Raw genomic sequence first — 22753 nt, forward strand, 5'->3', positions numbered from 1 at the left:
AGACAGAAAACAGGAAACAATCAAGTCCAGAAACAGCCTGAAGTCTATTTAAGATGTAATGAATACTAAAATGGCATTTCAAATCCGTAAGGAGAAAGCGTAACACAAAAAATTATGCTGGGCAATTATCTAAACCTTCAGATAAAAAGTTCATCTTCCACAGCATATAACCAAATAAATCACATCTGGGACATGTAGATGGAATAAAACATAAACTATAAAAAAACTCTAGAAGAAAATATAGATCCATCTCTGAATACTCTTAAGATGGGAAAGGACTTTTTAAGAATAACACTAAGGCAGATACCATAAAGAAAAAGACCGATGGGACCATAAAAAAATTAGAAATTTTTCTACACATTTAGATATATATATATATCTAACAAACACAGAAAATGATTACATTTACAAAAACTGCACAGAAAAATCTAGAAAAAGACAGTATTTTTATTCTTATGTACCAGAATTTTCTATTTTTTTTTACAACAAACATGAATTATTTTCAAAATAAAAAACTACTGTAAAAGAAGAAAAAGCAAGAGCACCTAATACGAGTTTACTACCTTGCTTTCCCCCACAACAGCAAGTGCATGAATTCATCTTGCACAGAAGTGGTTGTGCTCTTCTCCTAGATAAAATGGATAACATCATGATATGTATTTTTAAAATTATAACCGTATGTATAATTCAAAATTAAAACTATAGGAGCAGGACTCCCTTTCTTCAAATCCTTATTCAAATTGATTATCTATCAGTTCACGGAAAGTAGCCAGTCAGATCTTCCGACACCCGTCCTGACTCTCCACCTGCCGCACCTGCTCCGCTTCAGGCCTAGCCCCGCCTACGTTGTCCCAATTCGAGGAGGGCCCTTCCTCTCTGGGGAAGCAGTGTGAGGTCAGATGGAGCCATCACACCCGAGCAGTATCCATCAGGTAGCTCATGATGTCAATGAGGACAGCGCGCCTGCCTTCACTCTTTCCAGGGGAAACTTCACAAACCTTACCTGCACAAACTTGGTGAGACGAGAATCCATCTGCATCAGTATTTCTTCCCATGCTTCACACATACACGTTAGTGACAGATTTATATACTATTAATGAGAAGGAAAAAAATATCAGAATAGTTAAAAAAAAAAAAACTACATAAATCAATGTGCAGAGTAATATATGCTTCTTCCTGCCACCTATCTCAAAGAAATCCAGAATTTACTTTCAATCATTTTTAACTCAGCCTGTGAAAAGAGAAGACCACAGCTAATGCTTGATAACCACTTAACTATCAAACATTCTGAAATTAAGTTTTTATCTGGTAAAACAGACATCCTCTGGCTTTATATATGTATGTTTCATGTACACTAACTGTCAAAATGCTGGTTGAGTCAGCTATTCAATTTTCAAACAGAATCCTTAAAAAGACACCGATCTCTAGAAATCTTTGACATCAAGTAAGCCAGGGACTGTGGCAGACTGAAAAAGAAAAGCCACTGCTCTTTGTAGCTCCTCTACCCAGACGCAGACTCCGTCTCCCCAGTCCCTGAAGCTGGGCTGGCCTTGCGTCTTGCTGTGAGCGACACACAGCAAAAGGGACACTGAGTCCAAAGCCTCCAAAGGCTTTGCACGTTCCCCCTTGCATTTGACACCCCTGCTGTGGCCGCCACTTCACAAACGAGCCTGGGCTGGCCTGCTGGGAGATGGCACGTGTGCAGCCACCACGGCTAAGAGACACTCAGACCAGCCAGCTGGCCACTGATGCATGACCAGGCCCAGCTGAGATGAGCTGAACCCGGCCTGGATCAACAGAACCTTCTAGCTGAGCCCAGCCCGAACTGTGGACTGACTAAGACACTGACCCACAGAATCATGGCTAATTTAGGGTGGGTTTTTATGTGTAAGAGGGAACTGATACAGTGGCTGTTTTCCATAATGCCTGATTTGCAGTAAGACTTCTAAAATTCCAAAATGTTATTTCACTTAGGGGAGTATTTTTAAAAGACTTAAACTACTTTTTTCTTTTCTGGTGGGAATAGATTTTCAATTAAATTCCTTTTTCTTGTTAACGGACTTTGTAAGATTGTCAGAACAGACACTACACCACAGATAGTAGCTTTACAGAATAAAAATTTGCAAGTGTTTTATTTACAGACCGTTAGAAACTTGAGTAAATATTCATACAAAACAAGCTACAAATAAATACCTGTAAAAGTGCTGAAATGTGAGTGAACTTTCTAGCCATCCGAGTTACTTCAGGTAAGAAAGAGTACAACAGATTGGTTTCAAGCTGTAAAATCAAAATAAAGCGAGTTACAATCATACACACTTCTTTTAAAGATAAACCAGTCCCAGTTCAAAAAAAAAAAAAAATCCTAAATTTAGAAGAGTCAAGGTCTAAGTATGTATCAGAAAGACTATGTCTGAATTCTGCTACCTTAGCACCTAATACTTTGGAGACGAACGAACAGAACTTTAGGATTTTCTAATCTGCCATGTTTACCTGTGCACAGATCACCCCTCTCTAGGTTAGCAATGCCATCTCCATACTAGATAAATATAATAATCTATTTTGTAACACTATTATGAGATTTAAAAAATGATTACAAATACACATAAAAAGTTTTTAAAGAAGTATAGGCTACTGATAAACACAAGCTAAATATCCATTACAATGCCTTAAGAGGTGTATCTAAATAAAGCTGTTATTTAAAAAAATATCCATTACAAACTTCAAAGAAATAGTGAACCATTTTTTTACAGTGCCAAAGGCAATCCTAGAAATCATATTTTCATACAACCTTAAGATGAAGAGCAAATGTGATTAACTATTCTGGGGAATCAGGAAGTCAGAGTTCCCTGATGCTCTGAATACAACAATGAACACTGGAGAACATCAGACACAGTGCATCCCACATCTTTCTGTTCTTCTGTTTGAGAATTCGTACATCCTTAAGCTAAGTGGCTGGGTTATTCGGCATGAAAATCTAGGGACGTGGCGCCTGGCTGGCTCGGTTGGTGGCGTGCAACTCTTGATGTTGGGATTGTGAGTTTGAGCCCTATGCTGGGTGTAGAGATTACTTAAAAACAAAATCTTAAAAAAAAAAAAAAATCATCTAGGGAAGACTTTCTTAAAGGCAAGACTACAATCTAAATACTCCGTAGGAGCCCACGGGGTTTCCACAATCTACAATATAAACAGCATACAGCACAAAAGGTTTTTCCCAACATTAAGTGATCATCTTACCCCAGAGGCAATGTGTTGGTTAAGGGCACTGACCTTGAGCCACACTGCCAGCATCACTCCCATGAGTGACACCAAGCAAGTTCTGCAGTTTCTACTGATCTAAAAGGACCTACCTATTAGGTTGCTGTGAGGATTCAAATGAATTATACTGAATCACTCAGTACTTGGCACATATTAAACAACTGATAAATACTAACTGTTATTAGGATCAGAGTCCTAAGAACACACTTGATAGAAGGGGTGCCTGGGTGGCTCAGTCAGTTAGGTGTCTGACACTCGGTTTCGGCTCGGGTCATGATCTCATTGGTGGTGAGATGGTCACGTGACAGGCTCTGCACTCAGCACAGAATCTGCTTGGGATTCTCGCTCCCTCACCCTCTCTCCCACCCCCTGCTCACACGCTCTCTCTCAAATAAATAAATAAATCTTAAAAAAAAACCAAAACCATACCTGGTACAAAGATAAACTGGTATAGCAACAAATTAACATGGCTGGTCATTAATAAACTATCAAAACACTGTTTTTATGAAAACTCTACTGGGCCTTGGGAATAAAAAAGTGTTCAATAGGGTAATTACGATTTTATATATGAGATTTAGAAGCTCCAAGTTGGGTTTTTTTCCCTTTGTTTTAATAACCATTAGAATCCAAAGATAAGGATAATAAAAACTTATAAAACCTTAAAAAATGTATTAACTGTCTGCTGCTACCAGGTTTTCACACTTACCTGGAAGTAGGAGACCTCCGAAGCACCGCCCGCAGAAACCTCTGTGACCACTGATAATGATTTCAAATCACTGGATAAACACAGTGCAAGACAAGTACCAACAATCTGCGAAAGAGTCAAATGCCCTGGTCCATTTCGTATTATTGCTAGTCTGCATCTGCTTACAACACAGGCAACAGAAACTCACAGCACCCTCTAAAGCAGAAACACACACGTCTGACCCCTTCCAAGTGTGTGCAGGAGAGAGAAGGTGTGTATCCCCCCAGCCCACACCCCTCATGGACACACACCCCTCCATCAGGGGTCCCAAATCAAGTGCTGGAGAGCCTACAATATATTCTCTCCCCCTCAGGAATGGCAAGAACAGGACGGAAAAGCTGTGGCGAAGACCGAGACAGCAACCACGACAGATCTGGTACTAAGCAGATCCCTTCTCATGACGTCTGTCACAATCCAGTCATGAACTGTAGCTCTCGCTCTGACTACAGGCTAGAAAAACACTGAATCAGGGGCGCCTGGGTGGCGCAGTCGTTAAGCGTCTGCCTTCGGCTCAGGGCGTGATCCCGGCGTTATGGGATCGAGCCCCACATCAGGCTCCTCCGCTATGAGCCTGCTTCTTCCTCTCCCACTCCCCCTGCTTGTGTTCCCTCTCTCGCTGGCTGTCTCTCTCTCTGTCAAATACATAAATAAAATCTTTAAAAAAAAAAAAAAGATACTGAATCATAATCAAGTGCATCATATCAATCTTTTGTTAAGAAAAACGTGACTAACTCCACTAATAGTACCTGATCTTCCTAGAGACCATACCACCACTATTTCATCTTCGTAAGAAAATTATCCTAACATTTAAAAATGAATAACTGAGAAAAAAAAAACCTACTGTTTTGTTTTGTAAGTTAGCTGGTATATTCTAGGTGGTATATTCTAAGAGAAATGATGTTGAAAATTTTAAAGGAAAACTTACCCCCGTGACTCGAGCAATTTTGAACATTCCATACGCATAAAGCTCAATAAATCCAGAGCTTCCTCCGAGGACAAGAATATTAAGCCTAATTAAAAGGAATGTAACAAGCTGAGGACAACAGAGAAGACTGAGTTCTTAAACCAAGACATAAACTGTTCTTGCTCTCAGATAATCTGCATACTAAGGCTCCCCTGCAAGCTGAGGACAACAGAGAAGACTGAGTTCTTAAACCAAGACATAAACTGTTCTTGCTCTCAGATAATCTGCATACTAAGGCTCCCCTGCAAGCTGAGGACAACAGAGAAGACTGAGTTCTTAAACCAAGACATAAACTGTTCTTGCTCTCAGATAATCTGCATACTAAGGCTCCCCTGCGGGGAAACTGAAACCCCAAACAAATTCACCAACACTCAATATTCAATCACACGGGGCTTCTTCCTTTTCTCAAAGGAACAGAAATTTGCTCTAGCCTAAAAAAACATCGGTTTATAGTAAAATAAAGGTATAGTACTTTAACAACCACTGTATTTATATTCTCTCAATAACAACACAATCCTTTTTCCAGCTAAGACAATGTGCCATCAGTTGTTTCACGGCTCTGATGCTAAATGTATTTAAAAGGCTTAAAAAACTTGGAATATTTATTTAAATATTAGAAACTCTAGTAACATCTATCCTCCTTTACTTCTTATTAAAATAAATAAAGGGACATTACAGTATTTTTGAACTTGACACAATCAAAGACCGTACAATAAAAACAAGTCAATAAAAGATACTAATGTCTGTGTGTTGTTCCACGGTGTTTGTCAGCAGGAAATAACATGACACATAAAGGAACTGCCCTTGAAACTCTGAACTCTGTCTCAAATATCAAACATCAACTTTAAGAAATTAGACTTGTTATTTAAGATATTTGTGAGATTTACCTGACATCTCCCAAAAGCTTAATAATTTCATCAGAATTTTCTTCACTAAAATGTAAAAATAATCGGGTTACCTCTCAACCACATCTTTCAACTAATAAAAGATTATTTTACTTGAAAACAAAAAAGGCATATCTTACCTAAAAATTTTTGAGGTGTTGCTGTAACTAGAGAAAAACAGAGACTAGTGTAAAAAGCAAAAGAAATATATTTTTTCAAGCACACGAGAAAATCATCACAGTGTTAAAGGTAAAGGAAAGAGAAATCTGCAAGATGAATTCCAATGAAATTAAACTCTGATACTTACTTTTTTGGCAGGGTAGGTAGTTTAGGTAAGAGGAGATTTGATTCATCCTCAGCATTATAAAAGGATGTTAGAACACTGAAAAGAAAAAGAAGAGGTATTATAAAAACACCAAAGATTTTACTTGTCTTTCCATTAAAAAATACTTTTAAAAAATTGCCCAGTTTTACGTTATACACATTACCAAGTAAACAGATGCCACACATATTTTACTATTACACTATTACTGTTTTAATATTATATATTATATATAAGCATATAACTATACATATGTTACTGTTGTAACAGTCATAACAATCACAAACAGAAAAATAGGAAATTCTTCATTTACAAGGGGCTTTGCTTCTGGGGGAGGGGGAAACCCAGCCACTTCATACTTAGAGGAACAAATATTAATAAATAATTTTCTCTTGGGGCGCCTGGGTGGCTTAGTCGTTAAGCGTCTGCCTTTGGCCCAGGACGTGATCCCAGAGTGCTGGGATCGAGCCCCACATCAGGCTCCCTGCTCCACTGGGAGCCTGCTTCTTCCTCTCCCACTGCCCCTGCTTGTGTTCCCTCTCTCGCTGGCTGTCTGTCAAATAAATAAGTAAAGTGTTTTTTAAAAAAATAAATAAACAATTTTCTCTACGTACTCAGTATGAGATAGTAAGAATTTAGGATTTTTTTTTAAAGATTTTATTTATTTGAGAGAAGAGCATGAGTAGGGGAAGGGGTACAGGAAAATAGCGAAGCAGACTCCTTGCTAAGCAAGGAGCCCGACACAGGGCTCAATCCCAGGACCCCAGGATCATGACCTGAGCTGAAGGCAGACACTTAATTTATGATTTTTTAACTCTCATCTAAGAACCAATACTAAACATATGTGAGTACCAAGGATGAATGGGTTTTAGAGAACACTGCAGTTATTCTATCATTTAACTGTGGGTTCTATAGCTTATATACATTTGGGGATTTGACAGCCCGGCAGGTATCTAAGATGACACCACACATTTTGAAATAGTCTTGCTTATTCTCTTTTCTCGATTCTACCTCCAAATAAGGTGGTAATAAATGAGTGAAAAGGTGAAAAGGTGGTGACTTGGCACGCATTTTCCCCTCCACTTTAACACAAACTAGGGGTCCTGAGAGATCCTGGAATCCCCACAGTGTATTTCTAAGCTATTAGTAGAAAGTATGTTAGGGAGAGACTTAGCAGGTACCTGGAATGGGATAGAAATGACATGGTATACTCTGCTCCTCTCAGTATTGATAAAGTCACATGACCTTTTGCAACTCTGGATTATCTGATGATGCATTAAATATAGATAAATGTTTTATCTATAGTGAATTTCAAACACCAGGTGAGATCCTTATTATTCAACTTTTTATAGACTCCCCCTTTAGTTAATTTGAAATTAACTTAAAACTTTATTAGAAAGGAAAAACTATGGGTAAGAAAACTATCACATTTCCTCAAAAAACACAAAACAAAACACCTTTTATTTTCAGTATTAGCTAAACCCACTCATCCTTTAGTGACTGCAAACCTGGTATATGACTTGAATGTAGTAGAAGGCAAAGTTATTTTCGTGCGACCAGGAAGCTATCAGGACCACAGACACAGAAAGAACTCGTTCAGCATCAAAACAAAGTGTTCCGGGACACCTGGGTGGCTCAGTCAGTTAAGTGTCTACCTTTGGCTCAGGTCATGATCCCAGGGTCCTGGCATTGAGCCCCCACACTGGGCTCTCTGCTCAGCAGAGGAATCTGCTTCTCCCTCTTCCTCAGCCCCTCCCCCTGAGATAGCTCCCTATCTCTCTCTCTCAAATAAATAAAATCTTTAAACAAACCAAACAAAAACCAAAAAACCCAGAGTGCTCAACTTGGTACTTTCTGTACTCAGGATATTTACTAACATCCAAAAAAACCCCAAAGCTCCAAAAGAAACAAGTGGCAAAAAGGAAAAAAAAACCCTCAATTTGCTAATCAGTGATTTTAATTTCTATTACTTGAAAGTACAAATCACTACCATAGGATCTCACACATACATGGAAGAAAACATGGACACACAGGAAGGGGGGGGAAAGAAAAAAGAGAGGGAAACAAGCCATAAAAGACTCTTAACGATAGAGAACAGAGCGAGGGCTGATGGAAGGAGGTGGATGGGGGATGGGCTGAATGGGTGACAGACATGAGGGGGCTGCTTGTGATGAGCACCGGGTGCGGGATGTAAGTGATGAATCACTGAATTCTACTCCAGAAACCAATATTGCACTGTTAACTACCTAAAATTTAAGTTAAAAATAAATAAATAATAAAGAAAGTACAAATCACTGATCTTAACTACTAAAAATAAAAAAGCAAAGAAAAACCTTAGCCCTGCAGGCATTATTGCTTCAATAAAGAAAACAGATTTTTTTCAGAAGAAAAAAAAAATCTAACAAAGCATTACAAAATTTCATCCTGATAAACCGAAAACCCAGAGTTAAATGCAATGTGCCCATGCCCAACACTCAGATCCTCCCCAGTGTCTGTTTCGATCCCAGAAGTGCACGACTTTAAAACCCAGAGATAAATGCAATGTGCCCATGCCCAACACTCAGATCCTCCCCAGTGTCTGTTTCAATCCCGGAAGGGCACGACTGTCCCGCCGTGGCTGCGGGAGTCCGCCTTCTACTCCTCTACCTGCTTTCTGCAGTCACTTCCATCCAGTGCATACAGGACACTGGGGCCTCCACAGAGAAGGAGTGCAAGCTTTCAGGTTTCTCTACATCACACAGAACGATTTTCTTGGTGTCAGCAAGAGCAAAGGCCAAAACTGAAACAAGAAGAGACAATCAGGACAAATTCCTGTAACATTCCAGAAAACGAAACAGCTATTTCACTTCTTGCCCAGTTTTACTATTTTAAATGCATCACAATCATAGAAATTATTTAACCTAAAAATCTTTCCTTTAAATAATATTTTTAAAAATGGAAAGATATCTTTACATGTAGTTATACTGTCATCTGAGCTTATCTTCAAAGGCTCGAACTCTCATGAGCGACCTACTACTTTCTTGTGTACTGCACTTAATGTCTTACACATCGAAGCCTCTGGCTGGAGCCCTGCATCCAAGCGGAAGATACAGAACAGCTCTCAACAGACAGACAATAATATCCTATCACCAAGCCAGGCTGGTCTCGTGAACGTGCCTAAATGGTGGGAAGTGATGCCATCTGCTTGGTTCTCAGAAGGCTCAGTATTCCCCTTTGTGCCTAACCCTTAATGGGAAACGAGACTGTCAAATGCTGATGAGTCTTCTTCCTTTCGCTGTGGCTGAATTATCTAGTATAGTTTTTCCACGTAAGTCATGAACAGCTTCCTAACACATCAACTTTAAGAATTTCTAAGTAGAGGGCTATGCATTTCACTGTATACCAACACACACAATTGTGCAGGATGTGAGGCAATCCACATCTCCTCTTCTTCAAAACAATTTAAAGCAATCTTGAAATAATCATTACCTAAAAACCCTTATTTCACTGTCCCAAAAACACAAGGCATATTTTTTTAATGATAAAAAATTCATCTACTTATATACATTCCAACACACATGGACTTTCGTGATTCGTTTTTGAGATTCTGGTGGTTTGGGATGAAAAGTGCAGGATCTCATAATGTTACTTATAAAAGTCCTCTAATTTTACAAATACCCTTTTTTTTTTTTTTACTAAAAGATAAAATGAGAGCTGAACAAATTAAGTACAGACAGATGAGGGTTTCAGGGTGTTTTACTAGAAAAAAATTAAGCAATAAGGATTACATATCATTTTGCAAAAATGATTCCGTTTTCCTTAAAGTACCAATGATAACAGATGAACTTTAAGCTGTGTAATTGACAGCATTTTACTGTATTGACTCTATGTGTACAGCAGCTCAAATCATGACTGACATTTGTAAAAACAACAGGTGGAAGGACAGAGTTCAGTCATCAAAGCCGAAAAGCTACAAATTTAAAGGGCACAAGGAGAAAGAGAAAGAAATGGGGTCAGAGCTGATAGTCCTTCAGGTGAGGCAAGCATTTGTGCCGAGAGAATAGTTATGAGCTACACATTTAATGCCAAAGTACATTTTGGGGAGAAAAAGAACAAAATGGTACTGAACAGACTAGTGAACGGTAGATGGAGCGTGGGCCATCAGTGCAGGACAAGACAGCACCAAGAGCAAAGCCTAAGTATTTTATATATCCCATCAGATTTGATTTTAGCGTTACCTTTGCCAAGAAGTCAAATTTCATTTGAGAGAGATCTCGGCCAAGAAGCAACATAGTAAAGTTAATCTCAACTCTATGAAAACACTTTAAAGTTTCCAAAAATCAAAGTTCCCAAATTGTTATTTGGTATATAATAAGAACATAATGAGAACAATAAATTCTTTTTTATAAAATACTTTTTTGTGAACAGTAACAATACTGTATTTTTTTTAACATTTCTTTTTTAAAGATTTTATTTATTTATTTGAGAGAGAGAGAGAGAGAGAGCAAGCACAAGCAGGGGGAGCTGCAGACGGAGGGGGAGCAGCAGACTCCCTGTTGAGCAGGGAGCCCAACGTGGGGCTTGATCCCAGGACCCTGAGATCATGACCTGAGCCGGAGGCAGATGCTTAACCGACTGAGCCACCCAGGCACTCCAATAATAATGTATTTTCAAAGAATACTATCATTACGTTTGCCATCTGGTCTCCAAGCCAGACAGGTCACTTCCTTTCCTGTATTTTCATTTGGTGGAAAACTCCAAACTCGATGGAAACTTGCAAGTCGATGAAGTAAAACCTAAGACAAAACAGATACAATCACAAAAAATAAAAAATCCATTTCCAAAACTGAAATAAACCTAGATCCTCGCTATAAAATCTTTAAAAATAATCTCAAGCATAACATTTAGCTATCAGACGAAATTAGAAGATGACAAGGTCTGAATGAACTGAAGGTATATTCAAAGAGATGGGTGAAACAAGACCTAATTTAACCCTGTACTCTACACATTTTCCTATCTTCTATGTCAACAAAGAGACTCATCTTTTAGAAAGAAATAAGGTTGTCCAAGATCATGACAGAAAAAGAAATAAAGAACATAAACAGCACTAGAAAAGTTGCTGTAATAGTCAAAGAACACCAAACTTGGAGTCAGACACCCTGGGATGGAATTTCACCTGTGTCGCTTACTGGCCATAGATCTTGGACAAGTCCCTTGGCCATTCTAAACTTCCACTTCCACACGGGAAAATTCCCAGGGTCAAGATGTGCCCCAGACCTCCTTCTGATTCAAAAATAAGACTGTCCCTACTCCATCCTCTATACAACCATTGAAATAAGGGACGGCATGCACCCCTGCAGACCCTCCCACACCGTCTTAGGTCCCCACACTCACAGCTTCACCTCTCCCGCTCTTAGCTCACAACACTCTTCACTCCTGGTACATCAGCCCCCTACAGGGAGCCAGGACTCCCAAGGAATCCTTCATTACCTAGACGTAATGCTCTTTTCTGAGCCCATCTCTGCCATTCCTTACTTCCAAAACCTTTCTTCTGTGCCCTCTGAAATTCATGGTCCAGTATCATCAAGATGCTCATATCTTCCTTCTCTTCTCCAAAATGTGCTTCTCACCCAAGGACACTGCTTTCCAGCAGGAGTCTCAGGTGAGAGCCATGCTGCATCCCTTGTTCCCCATTCTGCTGCGCCAGGAGATGAAGGAGGTTTCCTCCTTGATTCCCCGATGCCACTTCAGATGACTTTTCTTCTCTTAAAATCCTCTAACTCTGAATTATATGCAGTTACCCAATAACACCCACTCCCCCTCTTAACTGCAATTCCCTAAAGACGCTTAGGCCATTCCCCTCATTCCTGGAAGATCTGGACTCCTATCTGGCTCACTCATGCTTTGATTTCAAGAGCTACAATGTCCTGGCTTTTCAGTTCTCAACTACCTTTCTTCCAATGATCATGTCTTCTACTCACCTCAGTCACTCCCAGGGTCATGCCCTTGACTTAGTCCTTACAGTTACAAGTGCTGCCATGATGTTTCAAACCTCCCCCTTTCCACCACTGCATCTATCCTCTAGCTCATCCCCTACTAATACCCAACTTCAATTCTTCAACCTCACCAAGTCCTACAACCCACTGATTCCACCTACTCATTGTCCCTCACTCACACACGCCCCCACTTCCATACTTAATCATGTTAGAATCCAAGGATCATCATTACCACCGCTCCTCTGACATGCAACTTTAACCCCCTTGCATCTTTCTTGCTACGTCACATTTGCAAACAACAACGATGCCTACACCCACCCAGCTGAACGGAAGATCAGAGACACAGCCATGCTCACTAGATTCCCTCGAACTACGAAGCCACCAACCTCCCGTGGCTCTTAACACTGACCAGCAATCTTATTAAGTCTCCCTAGCCCGCCTGCCTTGTCCGCTTTTCATACTCCTCCTTTCTCCTCAAACTTCCAGTATTTTCTTCTCCACCCTCACTCCCAGACAGCATTCTTTCTTCTTCACTGAGGAAATGAAAACAAGTGCCCACTATTACATCTACGCATCTAGTCCCAGCGATGTCCCATTCTCTCCCTTCCTTCCTGCTGCTGCCACTCTCTTCTCTAGAGCATGAGGAGTTCCAAGGCCCAGTGGCAAAGAAGAGGGACCAGAAGACATCAAGGAGGGCCTTGAGAAAGGAGACATCAATGCCTGGTGAGAAGTTATTAGCAGTCAACATAGGGATGCAGCTTGGCAGGCTGCTAAGTATTCCTTACCACCTGGAGTCCAAGCCAGTCTGCACACAATACGACTCTCACCTGGCCAGGTTACTCTCAGGAAACCTGCCCAAAGGCCAAAGGAGGAAAGATGCAGAGCTGAAGGGTTCCTCACAACATGGTTACCAGGTAACCAGAATTCTCAGGAGAAAGGCAGATGCCGCGGGTACACTTGATGAAGCCTAGCGTGATATGAACTAGAAACGCTAAGTGACAACACTCATGTACACGCCGTCAGGAACCCAGGGAATCATCACTCCTTCGCAAAACGTAAAGATATTTTTAATAGGAGGTAGCGATCCAATCCGTAGTAGGAAACTGGGCCAAGAGATTCTAGATTTTTTAACCTACCCTCTGTGGCAGCTACCTGCATGCCCATTCGCAGCTCTGGTTTGACAATAACTCATCTTCCTTCTGTTAGGAAACCCCAAGCAAATTTAGGGCAGGGTCTGTGGATCTACTACTATGTCTAGTTGATGAGTGACACATTATGGGCTTTTAAAAAGTCCACTTAACAAATGAGTAAAAGAGACTTGGGGAATGCAGGGCTGTGCGACTATGCTGTGTGAAAAATGTTTTCGCCATGAAATACGAGACATGGGCACATAAATGATCCTTCCCGTATACGCTCCCTTCTACTTTCACCTAAGGTTTACAGCAGCTTGGAAAGGAAGGGGGCGGGGTCCACAGGCGGTCCAGCGAGTCCACAAAAGGGGAAACTGAGGCTGGGCTACGGTGCAACGCGCTCGCTGTCCGGTCGGGCTCACTCACCTCGCCCGCCGTGTTGGCCAAAGCGATGAGATCCCGCTTGGGTGACCAGACCAGGAAAATGATCTCCTGCGGCAGCTGCTTCTCTCCCACCACCCGGAAGGACGGGAAACAGGTCGGAAAACGCAACATGGGGGCGGCCCTGCAATGACACCCCAGTCGGAGACCGGCAGGCGCCTCCCGCGGCCACCACGCCCCCGGCCGTCCCAGAAGAGCTCTGACCCCGGCGGTACCTGCGAGACCCCTCTCCGCGGTCCACACGGCCCGGGTGGCCTCTCCCTCCCTCCACCCGCCGCGCGCCCGAACCTCCGCCCCGCCCCGCCGGCCCGTCGCCCCGTCGCCCCGCGCTGCAGGCACTTCCGGCGCCCGGACTTCCTCGCGAGAGGACCAGGCGGCGCGGGCGGGGGCGCGCGGGCGGGGGCGCGCGGGCGGGGGCGCGCGGGCGGGGGCGCGCGGGCGGGGGCGCGCGGGCGGGGGCGCGCGGGCGGGGGCGCGCGGGCGGGGGCGCGCGGGCGGGGGCGCGCGGGCGGGGGCGCGCGGGCGTTCCCGAGGCCGCATGACCGCCTGTAGGTAAGGCGTGGCCCCACGTGTGTGCGCGCCTTCGCCGGCCTCGTTAGTTTTCCCGGAAATTCGCTGCCAGGGGGTCACTGGGCCAGTATAGGTTTGGGGGTGAGGCCCTAGAGACTGTGGGGAGGAAAAGAAAAGGAACGCAAATACTAGGTCCTGATCGGCTGGGGCCTCCCTTGACCGCCTCCAAACAGGTGATTAACAGCCCCAGTTGCTCAGTAGAATCACCTGGAGAGATTTATTTTTTAAACCCCTCCCCTGCCCAGGGGGCACCCCAGATCAATTGAAAGAGGCTTGATAAAGAATGCGACCCAGTATTTATTAACTCTCTAGGTGGGGAGGGCCCTGCTCCAAAACCTCGGAGTAGGCAACTATCTTGATGATCCCATGAAGCCTCAACAACTCCTTGGTAGTAGCAGCCCCACCATAATAAATGAGGGCTGTGGGCTCGTCCAGGATTTATCCTACAGCTGACTGAGGGTCTACTAGGAGAAAGAATCCGAAAGAATCTAGGCTACACAAATGCATGGAGCATGGGCTCTGCCCTAAAAGGCTTACCGTTCAGCTTGGCCAACATGTAAGATGCTGCTTCATGCAGGACAAATTTAAATGTTAGCATGTTCAAAAGTTCACACAAGTTATTCCCCCAGTGAAGAGAATATGACCATATATCCTCCTCTGATCCCTGAACTTAAAATCTACATTAGAACACCATCTGCCTTTCACTTACTCAAAGGAGAAAGAAGTGGTAGAAACTTCAAGTTTAACAAGACCCATCTTCTTGCCCTCTGTCTGGATCTTGCCCCTGGGAAGTAGGTGTCAGAGGCAGGTTCATTCATTCAGCAGCAAATATTCGGGCCACTAGTTGGTGGCACTCTTCTTACCTGATGCCTACCCTGCTCCCCTTTCAAGAGAGAGGCTTTTCCCCTTGCCTTTGCTGCAAACAATTTAGCATGACCCGCGAATTCTTCCAGAGGCAACATTTCTAAGGTGAGAATGGACTTGCTTTATTATTCATGAAATGCGTTTTCAGGCATTATTTAACGTTCTGGGGTGGCAGTAATGGACAATCGGGATGCTGGGGGGGGGGGGCAACATCCATCCACCTAACATTCTTACGTAAATTGAATGCCCATTTTCTTGAAACTTATCCTTAATATGAACACTCATCTAACACATGAGGACTGGTAATAGGAGTATGCACTCAGTGCTACCAGACAGAGGAGAGTAGTGCATTCACAGCGGAGAATTTCCCAGAAGGTATTACAGCCCAGGAAACAGCATAGGGGTGGAGTTCCAGGTGTGGCCAGGAAACAGCAAATGATTTTATGTGGCCATAGCACCTCATGTGTACTTGTGGGACTGAGGGGCACTGTAAATCTTCCAGAGTAGCCACAGGACAAAGTAGCCACTAACACAGTGTTTCCAGCCTTTTCTTTTCCCCGCTCACCCACAAAGGAGATTTTAGGCCTTAACTCCTTTTCTTTGTCTTCCCCATTCTCTAAGGGAAAACACTGCTTTGGCACACTGGTTTACTTAGGCTTCTGTGGCACAGAGTCAAGAGGAAAAGGGAAGAATGCCCAGGTCTTTTAAGGAGGCAAGGGCAGGAGATAGAAATGAATTGGGGGGAGGGAGGGAAATGGAAGAGAAAAATACTCTAAGAATTTCCATGGTCTGTATATCCTCTTCCTAGTGCTTGAAAAAAAAATGCAAGAACTAGCTTTCTTGAAATAACATTTTGGTAGCTAGGCTGTTTATTTGACCACCACAACCCTTGGGCTAGGCCAGGTTAATGGCATCTTTCCATGTGTTGTAATGGTATAGGGTTGGATTTTGAAGGGCCAGGCAGCTGTCAAAAGATTTATTGGGGGGGGGGGTGTATTGTTGGTTGCATCACACTGGTTCATTGGTTATTCAGGACCTGAATTCTTGTGACAGGAGTGATGACGAGTTAGAAAGGAAGGACTGGAGGTGTCAAGATGGGCACGTGGGTATGGGGGAGGTGCAATTCCAGGCGTTTCTGAAGTAGAATACTAAGAACTGATTATTGATTGGATTGAGGGAATGAAAGCAAGGGAATAGTCAAGACTAAGGTTGGGATATTTGGGTATGCAGACTCAAGGAACAGAGAAATGGTTGTTGCTGGATTAGGACAGAGGTAATGAGGGAAGTATGAAGGGGAAGGGAGGGAAACAGACCAGAGCAAAGGAGCTGAGTGAGGACTATATTCAGGTGGAGGTGTGGTGTGCAAATCTGGGATGACCAACAGGAACCTGGAATGGCAACAGGAACCTGAAAGGGAAAAGTCAGGCCCTGGGCAAAGATGTGGGAATCACTGTATGCAAGAATGGAAGATGGAACTACGTGGGATGTGACTAATATAGGCCATGCGAGAGGCTGCTATTTTGAGAGGTCTATTTCGAAATCATAAAATAAGTAAAACATACAAAATAAGAAATTGACCGAATTTGCTGGAAAGAGATAAATGTAGAAGATTGGTGTTAGAATCTCTCACCCTACCATGGTTGCATTTATTAGGTAACAAAAAATCCCAACTTAAAGTGGCAGAAGTAATAACTACAATGTATTGGGCCCATGTAAATTATAAGTCCTGAAGTAGGGCTAACTTCAGGTCAGGCTAGATCCAGCAACCAAGAGTCATCAGGGACCAAGCTCAGGGTATACATCGTCATAAGTCTGGCTCCCCATGTGGTCGGTCACTGGAAAGCTACCAACAGCAACTGATCTACATGCATCTGTATTCAGAGAGAGAACACCTCTTCACCAGTCACAAGACTGAAGTCCTGAGTTTTGCTGTGATTAGACCAACCCCTATCCTGAGCCTACCTGCACTGAGTCACACACAGGTAAGGGGTATGGAATTATGCCCAATAAAAAGTCCTCCCTAAGAGCTGGGGAGGATGTCTGTCCTCTCTCTCCCAAACCCCATGGCAGGCACACGACGGAGAGGATGGGAAAGATCCCGCTGATGCAACCGATCGACCACTGTTCAATATGACAATTGTACCCAAGTTTTAAGTACAAAAGGCATCTGGGAGATGGTCCGTCCTGGCAGAGAGTTTAAACCCAGGGTGTTTTGTTTGTCTCTGCGAAAGAAATTCAGAGACCGACTCATGTGATTCCAATCTGGAGAAGTTCTAATAAGAGCTGCAGACCCAGTACTTTCTTATATGTATAGAAATTTATCCTAAGGAAACAAAAGATTTGGCCATAAGTATGTTTAGCATAGGGCTGTTTACAAGAGTGAAAAAATGCAAACAACTTAGATGTCCAACCATAAGAGATTGATTTTAAAAATATACCCATACTGAAGAATAATACTATTGTTGTAAATATAAACTGATGTTCAGATATTTATGAAAAAGATTACAAAATAGTATGTATTCCCAATTCCATTTCTGTGGGGGAAATTTTAGAGTGTTTATATAGCTATTTATACAAAAATTTATCTTCGGAGAACGTACACAGAAGTTGTGACAGTGGTTATCTCTGGGTGGGAAGATTAGAGAGGCTTCTTTTCCTTTTCTTGGATTTACCTGGCTCATGCATTAATTGTAAAGCTAACAGGCAAGCCCTTTATCTGTTAGGCATATAAAATGTTCAGTCTGATTTCTGTGGGTTCTCCTGCTCCTTGCCCCGACACGCACAGGTGAAGAAACTGGCCCATCTCCTCGGCTCAGTTTCTTAGAGACCAGCAGCTGTTAGGTTCTCATCTGCAGTGGTATTAAGCAACTAGTGTAAGAATCTTGTGACTGTCCAGCTAATGGGATAAAACTCACCGCTCAGAGCCCCGAGATCTGCTCGCTCACTTTGGGTGCTTTTTTCCCCAGTCTTGCTGAGTTAACAATTATACTCAATCACCTGAAATCAAATTGTCGAGATCTTATCTGCCCGTGATTGCAATGACCTTCTTGGCTGACCCTGGACTAATTTAACCCCTGTCCTAATGTTCCACTTAAAATGGCATTCAAATAAGTGAAAGTGGATTTTCCGTGGCAGTCTGTGCAAGCTTTCCTTACCTAGGTAGCTCTAAGCGTAGTAGCCTCTTCCTCATGTAGCACAGTTCGGGTGTTGAGACCTCGAGCAGTATATGACACAGCATTTCCACGTCCCGATTGTTCACTCAGTCCCGATTTACGAGCCGCTGCCACTTGGCGGGTGAGGAAGCGTGTCAGCCCGCTTCCCGGGGTTGTGGGGAGGATTAGTGAAGTCACAGGGGCAGCAGCTGGTTGTCTCTGACATCACTGTGTGCAAGGCACAGCTAGTGAACACACACCACGGTGTCCACAGGCCCGTGCTACCAACGAGCTTCTAGCTGTACAGGGCAAATAAGTACAAAAAAGTCGATCTAATACAGGGCACTCTTTAAGTACCTTAAAAGAAAGAGAAATGCAGATGCACAAACACGCACATTTTTATTTCACTGGCAAGAGATGTACTAATCCAGTGGAGACACCAACAAGGACATGGTGAAGGAGATAGCATCACACCAGAGCCTTTTGTGGGCTGTGGTTTTATTTAAAAATTAGTCAAACTTCTCCTAGATACCCAGTATTTTGTAGATAACTTTGAAGGGGCTAGACATCATCCTAAGTGTTTTTCAAAATAACCTTGGAAGCTGAATTAGTCCAAGCTTAAAGGCCGTCAGTCTTGCTCACACAGCACATCGCAACCTTAAACACACATCTGAACCCTCAGGGTCAAGACAGTTTTCCTACTGACTCTAAATACCCCCCCCCCAATATTGTTTCGGTCTGTTTTCCTTTTTTCAGTCTTTATAGGAAAGAGAAAAGACCAAGGGGAGCCTGGGTGGCTCAGTCAGTTGACCATCTGGCTCTTGATCTCAGCTCAGGTCTTGATCTAGGGGTCATGAGTTCAAGCCCCACATTGGGCTCCATGCTAGGCATGAAGCCTACTTAACAAAAATAAATGAATAATAATTAAAAATAAATACAAGAAAGAGAAAAAACCAAGTCCTCTCCGTATCTTAGGCATGCCTACTGTGAAGAATTGAATCGTATCCTCTAAATCCAGACGCTGAAGCCCTAGCCCCAGTACTTCAGAACAGGACTGTATTTGGAGATGGGCCTTTAAAGTGGAAATTAAGGTAAACTGAGGCCATGGGAGTGGGCCCTAATCCAATGTGACTAGTATCATTATAAGAAGAGGAAATTTGGACACAAAGAGATATGGGGAATCACACACACAGAAGAAACACCACGGGAGGAGTGAGAAGGTAAGTTAAGGAGAGGGGCAGAAGATCCAAACTTGCCAATGCCTTGATCTTTTTTTTTTTTTTTTAAGATTGTATTTATTTATTTGACAGAGAGAGAGGCAGCGAGAGAGGGAACACAAGCAGGGGGAGTGGGAGAGGGAGAAGCAGGCTTCCGGCTGAGCAGGGAGCCCGATGCGGGGCTCGATCCCAGAACGCTGGGATCATGACCTGAGCCGAAGGCAGACGCTTAACGACTGAGCCACCCAGGCGCCCCCCAACACCTTGATCTTGGACTTCCAGCTTCCAAGACTGTGAGAAAAAAAATTATTTTTATTTAAGCCGCCAGTCTCTGGTATTTGTTATGGCAGCCCTAGCAAACTAATGCACCTACCATCTGAAAACGTCTAGAAAATTCCATGCTTTCATCAAATTTTTATTGAGCGCCTACAATGCACAAGAGATATAAGATGGTATAAAATGGGTACTGACATTAAGAAACTGAAACCTTTTGGGGAAATAGAAACTATAAATCTAATCACAGAATAATACATGAAAAGTGCCTCAAATGTGGTTGCAGAACACCCAGGCTTCAGAGAGGAAGGTACCGGCTGGTAGCAGGACTCAGGTAAGACTTCCCAAAGAGAGCGGGACTTGGGCCAGGGCCTGAAGTCTCCATACGACTTTAATAGAAGGCCATATGGAGGGAAATACTCCAAACAGAAAGAACAGGATGAGATGAAAAGAGGGGGCATACTGGTGAAATAAATTAGTCTAAATACCAAACTGAATGTAAGAAAAACCTGAAATCTGATCATTCAGGGCCTATGAAGTGACTCTGGATTTCCTTAAATTTTGTAATATAAGCAAGAAGTACAATGAAATTTAGCTGTAATAATTTAAGAAAAAACATACTTTTAAAAAGCTTAGAAAGTTTTGTGTGTCAAATTTGGGGATTTTCCTCTATTGCTGTTTTGAGTAGGTATCTTAATGTTCAGATATGCAGATTTCTAATTAGAACAAATGACCTCATCTCCCATCACACTTTACCTCCCAGAGACATTTTTACATCCTATTAGTTTATGCCCTGAGAAAAGAAAGTCCTTAAAATTAGTATTAATTGAACAAAGAACAGAATAACCAAATTTCTTTTTCTTTTTAAGATTTATTTATTGGCAGCGGGGGGGGGGGGGTGTTGGGGAATAGGGAGAGAATCTCCAGCAGACTCCCCGCTAAGTGCGGAGCCCGACACGGGACTCAGTCTCATAACCCTGACATCATGACCTGAGCCGAAATCAAGAGTTGTATGATTAACCAACTGAGCCACCCAGGGGGCCCCAGAATCACCACATTTTTTACTTTCAACTTCCTAAGCAGTTTAAGTTTTAAAGTACGTAATTCCTTATTATAAGCAATATCCTATTTCCTCAATTCTAAGGTATACTTTTTTTTTTTACATTTCAATATTTCTGAAATAGGATATACCTAAAATTTAATATACACAATTAATGTGCTATGGGGTTTCTCCCCCTGAAAAGCTACAATCACATCAACAGTGCATTTTACAACTGATGGTACCTTAAAACTAAGGAAATGGGGTGATGATAATAACCCCTGGCCAGCAGGACCCAGTTCTTCAGAAATCATGGTCCCTCAGGTGTCTGAGTTTCAGGGGCGACTTCAAGAGATTTTACCGTGGTTTGGGGGGAACACCACGAAAGTCAGGTAAAGTCCAGGCCTGTGGCTGAATCAGGGAGGGGAACACTCACACTGATTCTGCCAAAGGTTCAAATCTCACCCAGTCACCTCTGAATCCACCCCTCTGATCACCATAGCAACCCACTTGGAAAAGGGGGCAAGGAAAGAGTTTTCTGATCTATGTTAAGTCCAGGGGGCTTGGCTCATCTTTTGATGTCGCCAGATATACACCCCTATCCATTGATCAGGGCCACGCTTCTGCCTCCACATCAGGCATCAAACAGTCCTAACTTAAAGACCAGACAGTTTCTTGTACCTGCACTCCCAGGGCTCTAGCTAAGTCCAAGCAAGCATGCCTGCAAACCTGCTCTAAAGCAGCTGTTTGGGAATAAGAGAAAAGTCATTATGCAAATGCAAGCAATTCAAAAGGATGCCATCTTAAGGCAATCATGTCAGGTACCTAGCAGAGAAATGGGGAGACGAACTGTTTGTTCTCACAGTTCAAGCCCAGTCCCTCCACTGCTATGATCCTGGACCACCAGATGATTACCATCAGGGCTCCAGCCGTCTGCACTTTGTTAACATTTCTCACCAACAGAACTGAGAGCCAGGCACACATACCTCATTTGACGTCATCACGAAAACAAGCCTGTGCTGTAGCTACTGTTATATAATAAAATAAATTATATAATAACAAGGAAACAGGCTGTGGGTGAATGACCTGGCCAAGGACACAGAGTCAGGAAGGGTTCGTCAGAATAGGGATGAGAGGTTTTAATTCCCAAACTCTCTTGCCTTCTGCTATTACTTTTACAAAGAAATAACCTTACTGCTTAGGTTAAAAGACACTGAGATGGCAGAGCGAGTCTAATATAATTCTAAATGTCTCATTCATCCTACAACATCTAAATGATTCTATTACATCAAAGGACACTGTAAAAAGTACTTGAAAAGCAAATATTTAATCATAAAATCATAATCATAGTCTTTATATCTTTAGCTTTGTCAACATTCTATCATCTTTGTCTAAAAATAATTGTTCATTGTACGTTTCTTTGCAAGTGGGATCTAAGTTATCATGCAATGTTTTGATATTTAAAATATTTCTGAACCTAATTTAACATACTTGTGTTCAATGTAAACAAGACCTTAAGTTTTCACTTTCATTTTTCTTCTGACACTTTCTGCAAAAAAACACTGCATGCCCATTTTTCAAAAGAGGCCAAAACCATATGATTGGGAGAGATTTAAAGAGAGAAAAAAAAAGGCACACGGAAAGATCTGGTCAACCAGCTCAGGATGGAACACCTCCCCGGGTCTCCAGAGAGGCTGCAGAGGGGTCCATAAACCAGCAAATACCACCTGCCTATTATCTGCCTTAGAAAGGTGCATACCTTTGAAAGCGACAGAATTTAAGTCCGGTGTGGCACTTTCAGAAAATGGCATCAAAGGTTGGACCATAAATCTTTCTTATTCTCAAGTCACTGGACATTTAAGAGCAAAGATATTGATGGGCTCTGTTCTTCTTCCTTGTAACAGATGTATGATTCATTGATT

The 22753-nt window shown here is 42.5% G+C and overlaps 2 protein-coding genes across 4 annotated transcripts in view; both read right to left on the bottom strand.

The window, feature by feature from the left end:
* The window catches only part of ANAPC4 (anaphase promoting complex subunit 4), a 36671-nt gene extending 22622 nt beyond the window's left edge, over positions 1–14049 (bottom strand). For 2 of the 3 annotated variants that reach the window (XM_045771342.2, XM_045771343.2), the window contains exons 1-12: positions 13932–14049; positions 13702–13840; positions 10840–10945; positions 8817–8949; positions 6156–6230; positions 5989–6015; positions 5852–5896; positions 4926–5010; positions 3962–4066; positions 2194–2277; positions 1004–1090; positions 564–628 (exon numbers count right to left, since the gene is read on the bottom strand). In XM_045771342.2, the coding sequence (XP_045627298.1) occupies positions 564–628; positions 1004–1090; positions 2194–2277; positions 3962–4066; positions 4926–5010; positions 5852–5896; positions 5989–6015; positions 6156–6230; positions 8817–8949; positions 10840–10945; positions 13702–13830 (941 nt within the window). In that variant the 5' untranslated portion in view covers positions 13831–13840; positions 13932–14049. Of the gene's footprint in view, positions 1–563; positions 629–1003; positions 1091–2193; positions 2278–3961; positions 4067–4925; positions 5011–5851; positions 5897–5988; positions 6016–6155; positions 6231–8816; positions 8950–10839; positions 10946–13701; positions 13841–13931 lie in introns of those variants that run through there. The other variant, XM_045771344.2, reaches the window with a different exon arrangement.
* A 5522-nt stretch (positions 14050–19571) lies between these two features.
* The window catches only part of ZCCHC4 (zinc finger CCHC-type containing 4), a 48247-nt gene continuing 45065 nt past the window's right edge, over positions 19572–22753 (bottom strand). Inside the window, 1 exon segment of the mRNA XM_045771388.2 lies at positions 19572–22753. Coding sequence (XP_045627344.2) covers positions 22689–22753 — 65 coding nt within the window. The 3' untranslated portion in view covers positions 19572–22688.

The sequence above is a fragment of the Ursus americanus genome, chromosome 8 (genome assembly GCF_024610735.1).
Source record: "Ursus americanus isolate L20-20 chromosome 8, mUrsAme1.1.p, whole genome shotgun sequence".
Classification (NCBI taxonomy): Eukaryota; Metazoa; Chordata; class Mammalia; order Carnivora; family Ursidae; genus Ursus; species Ursus americanus.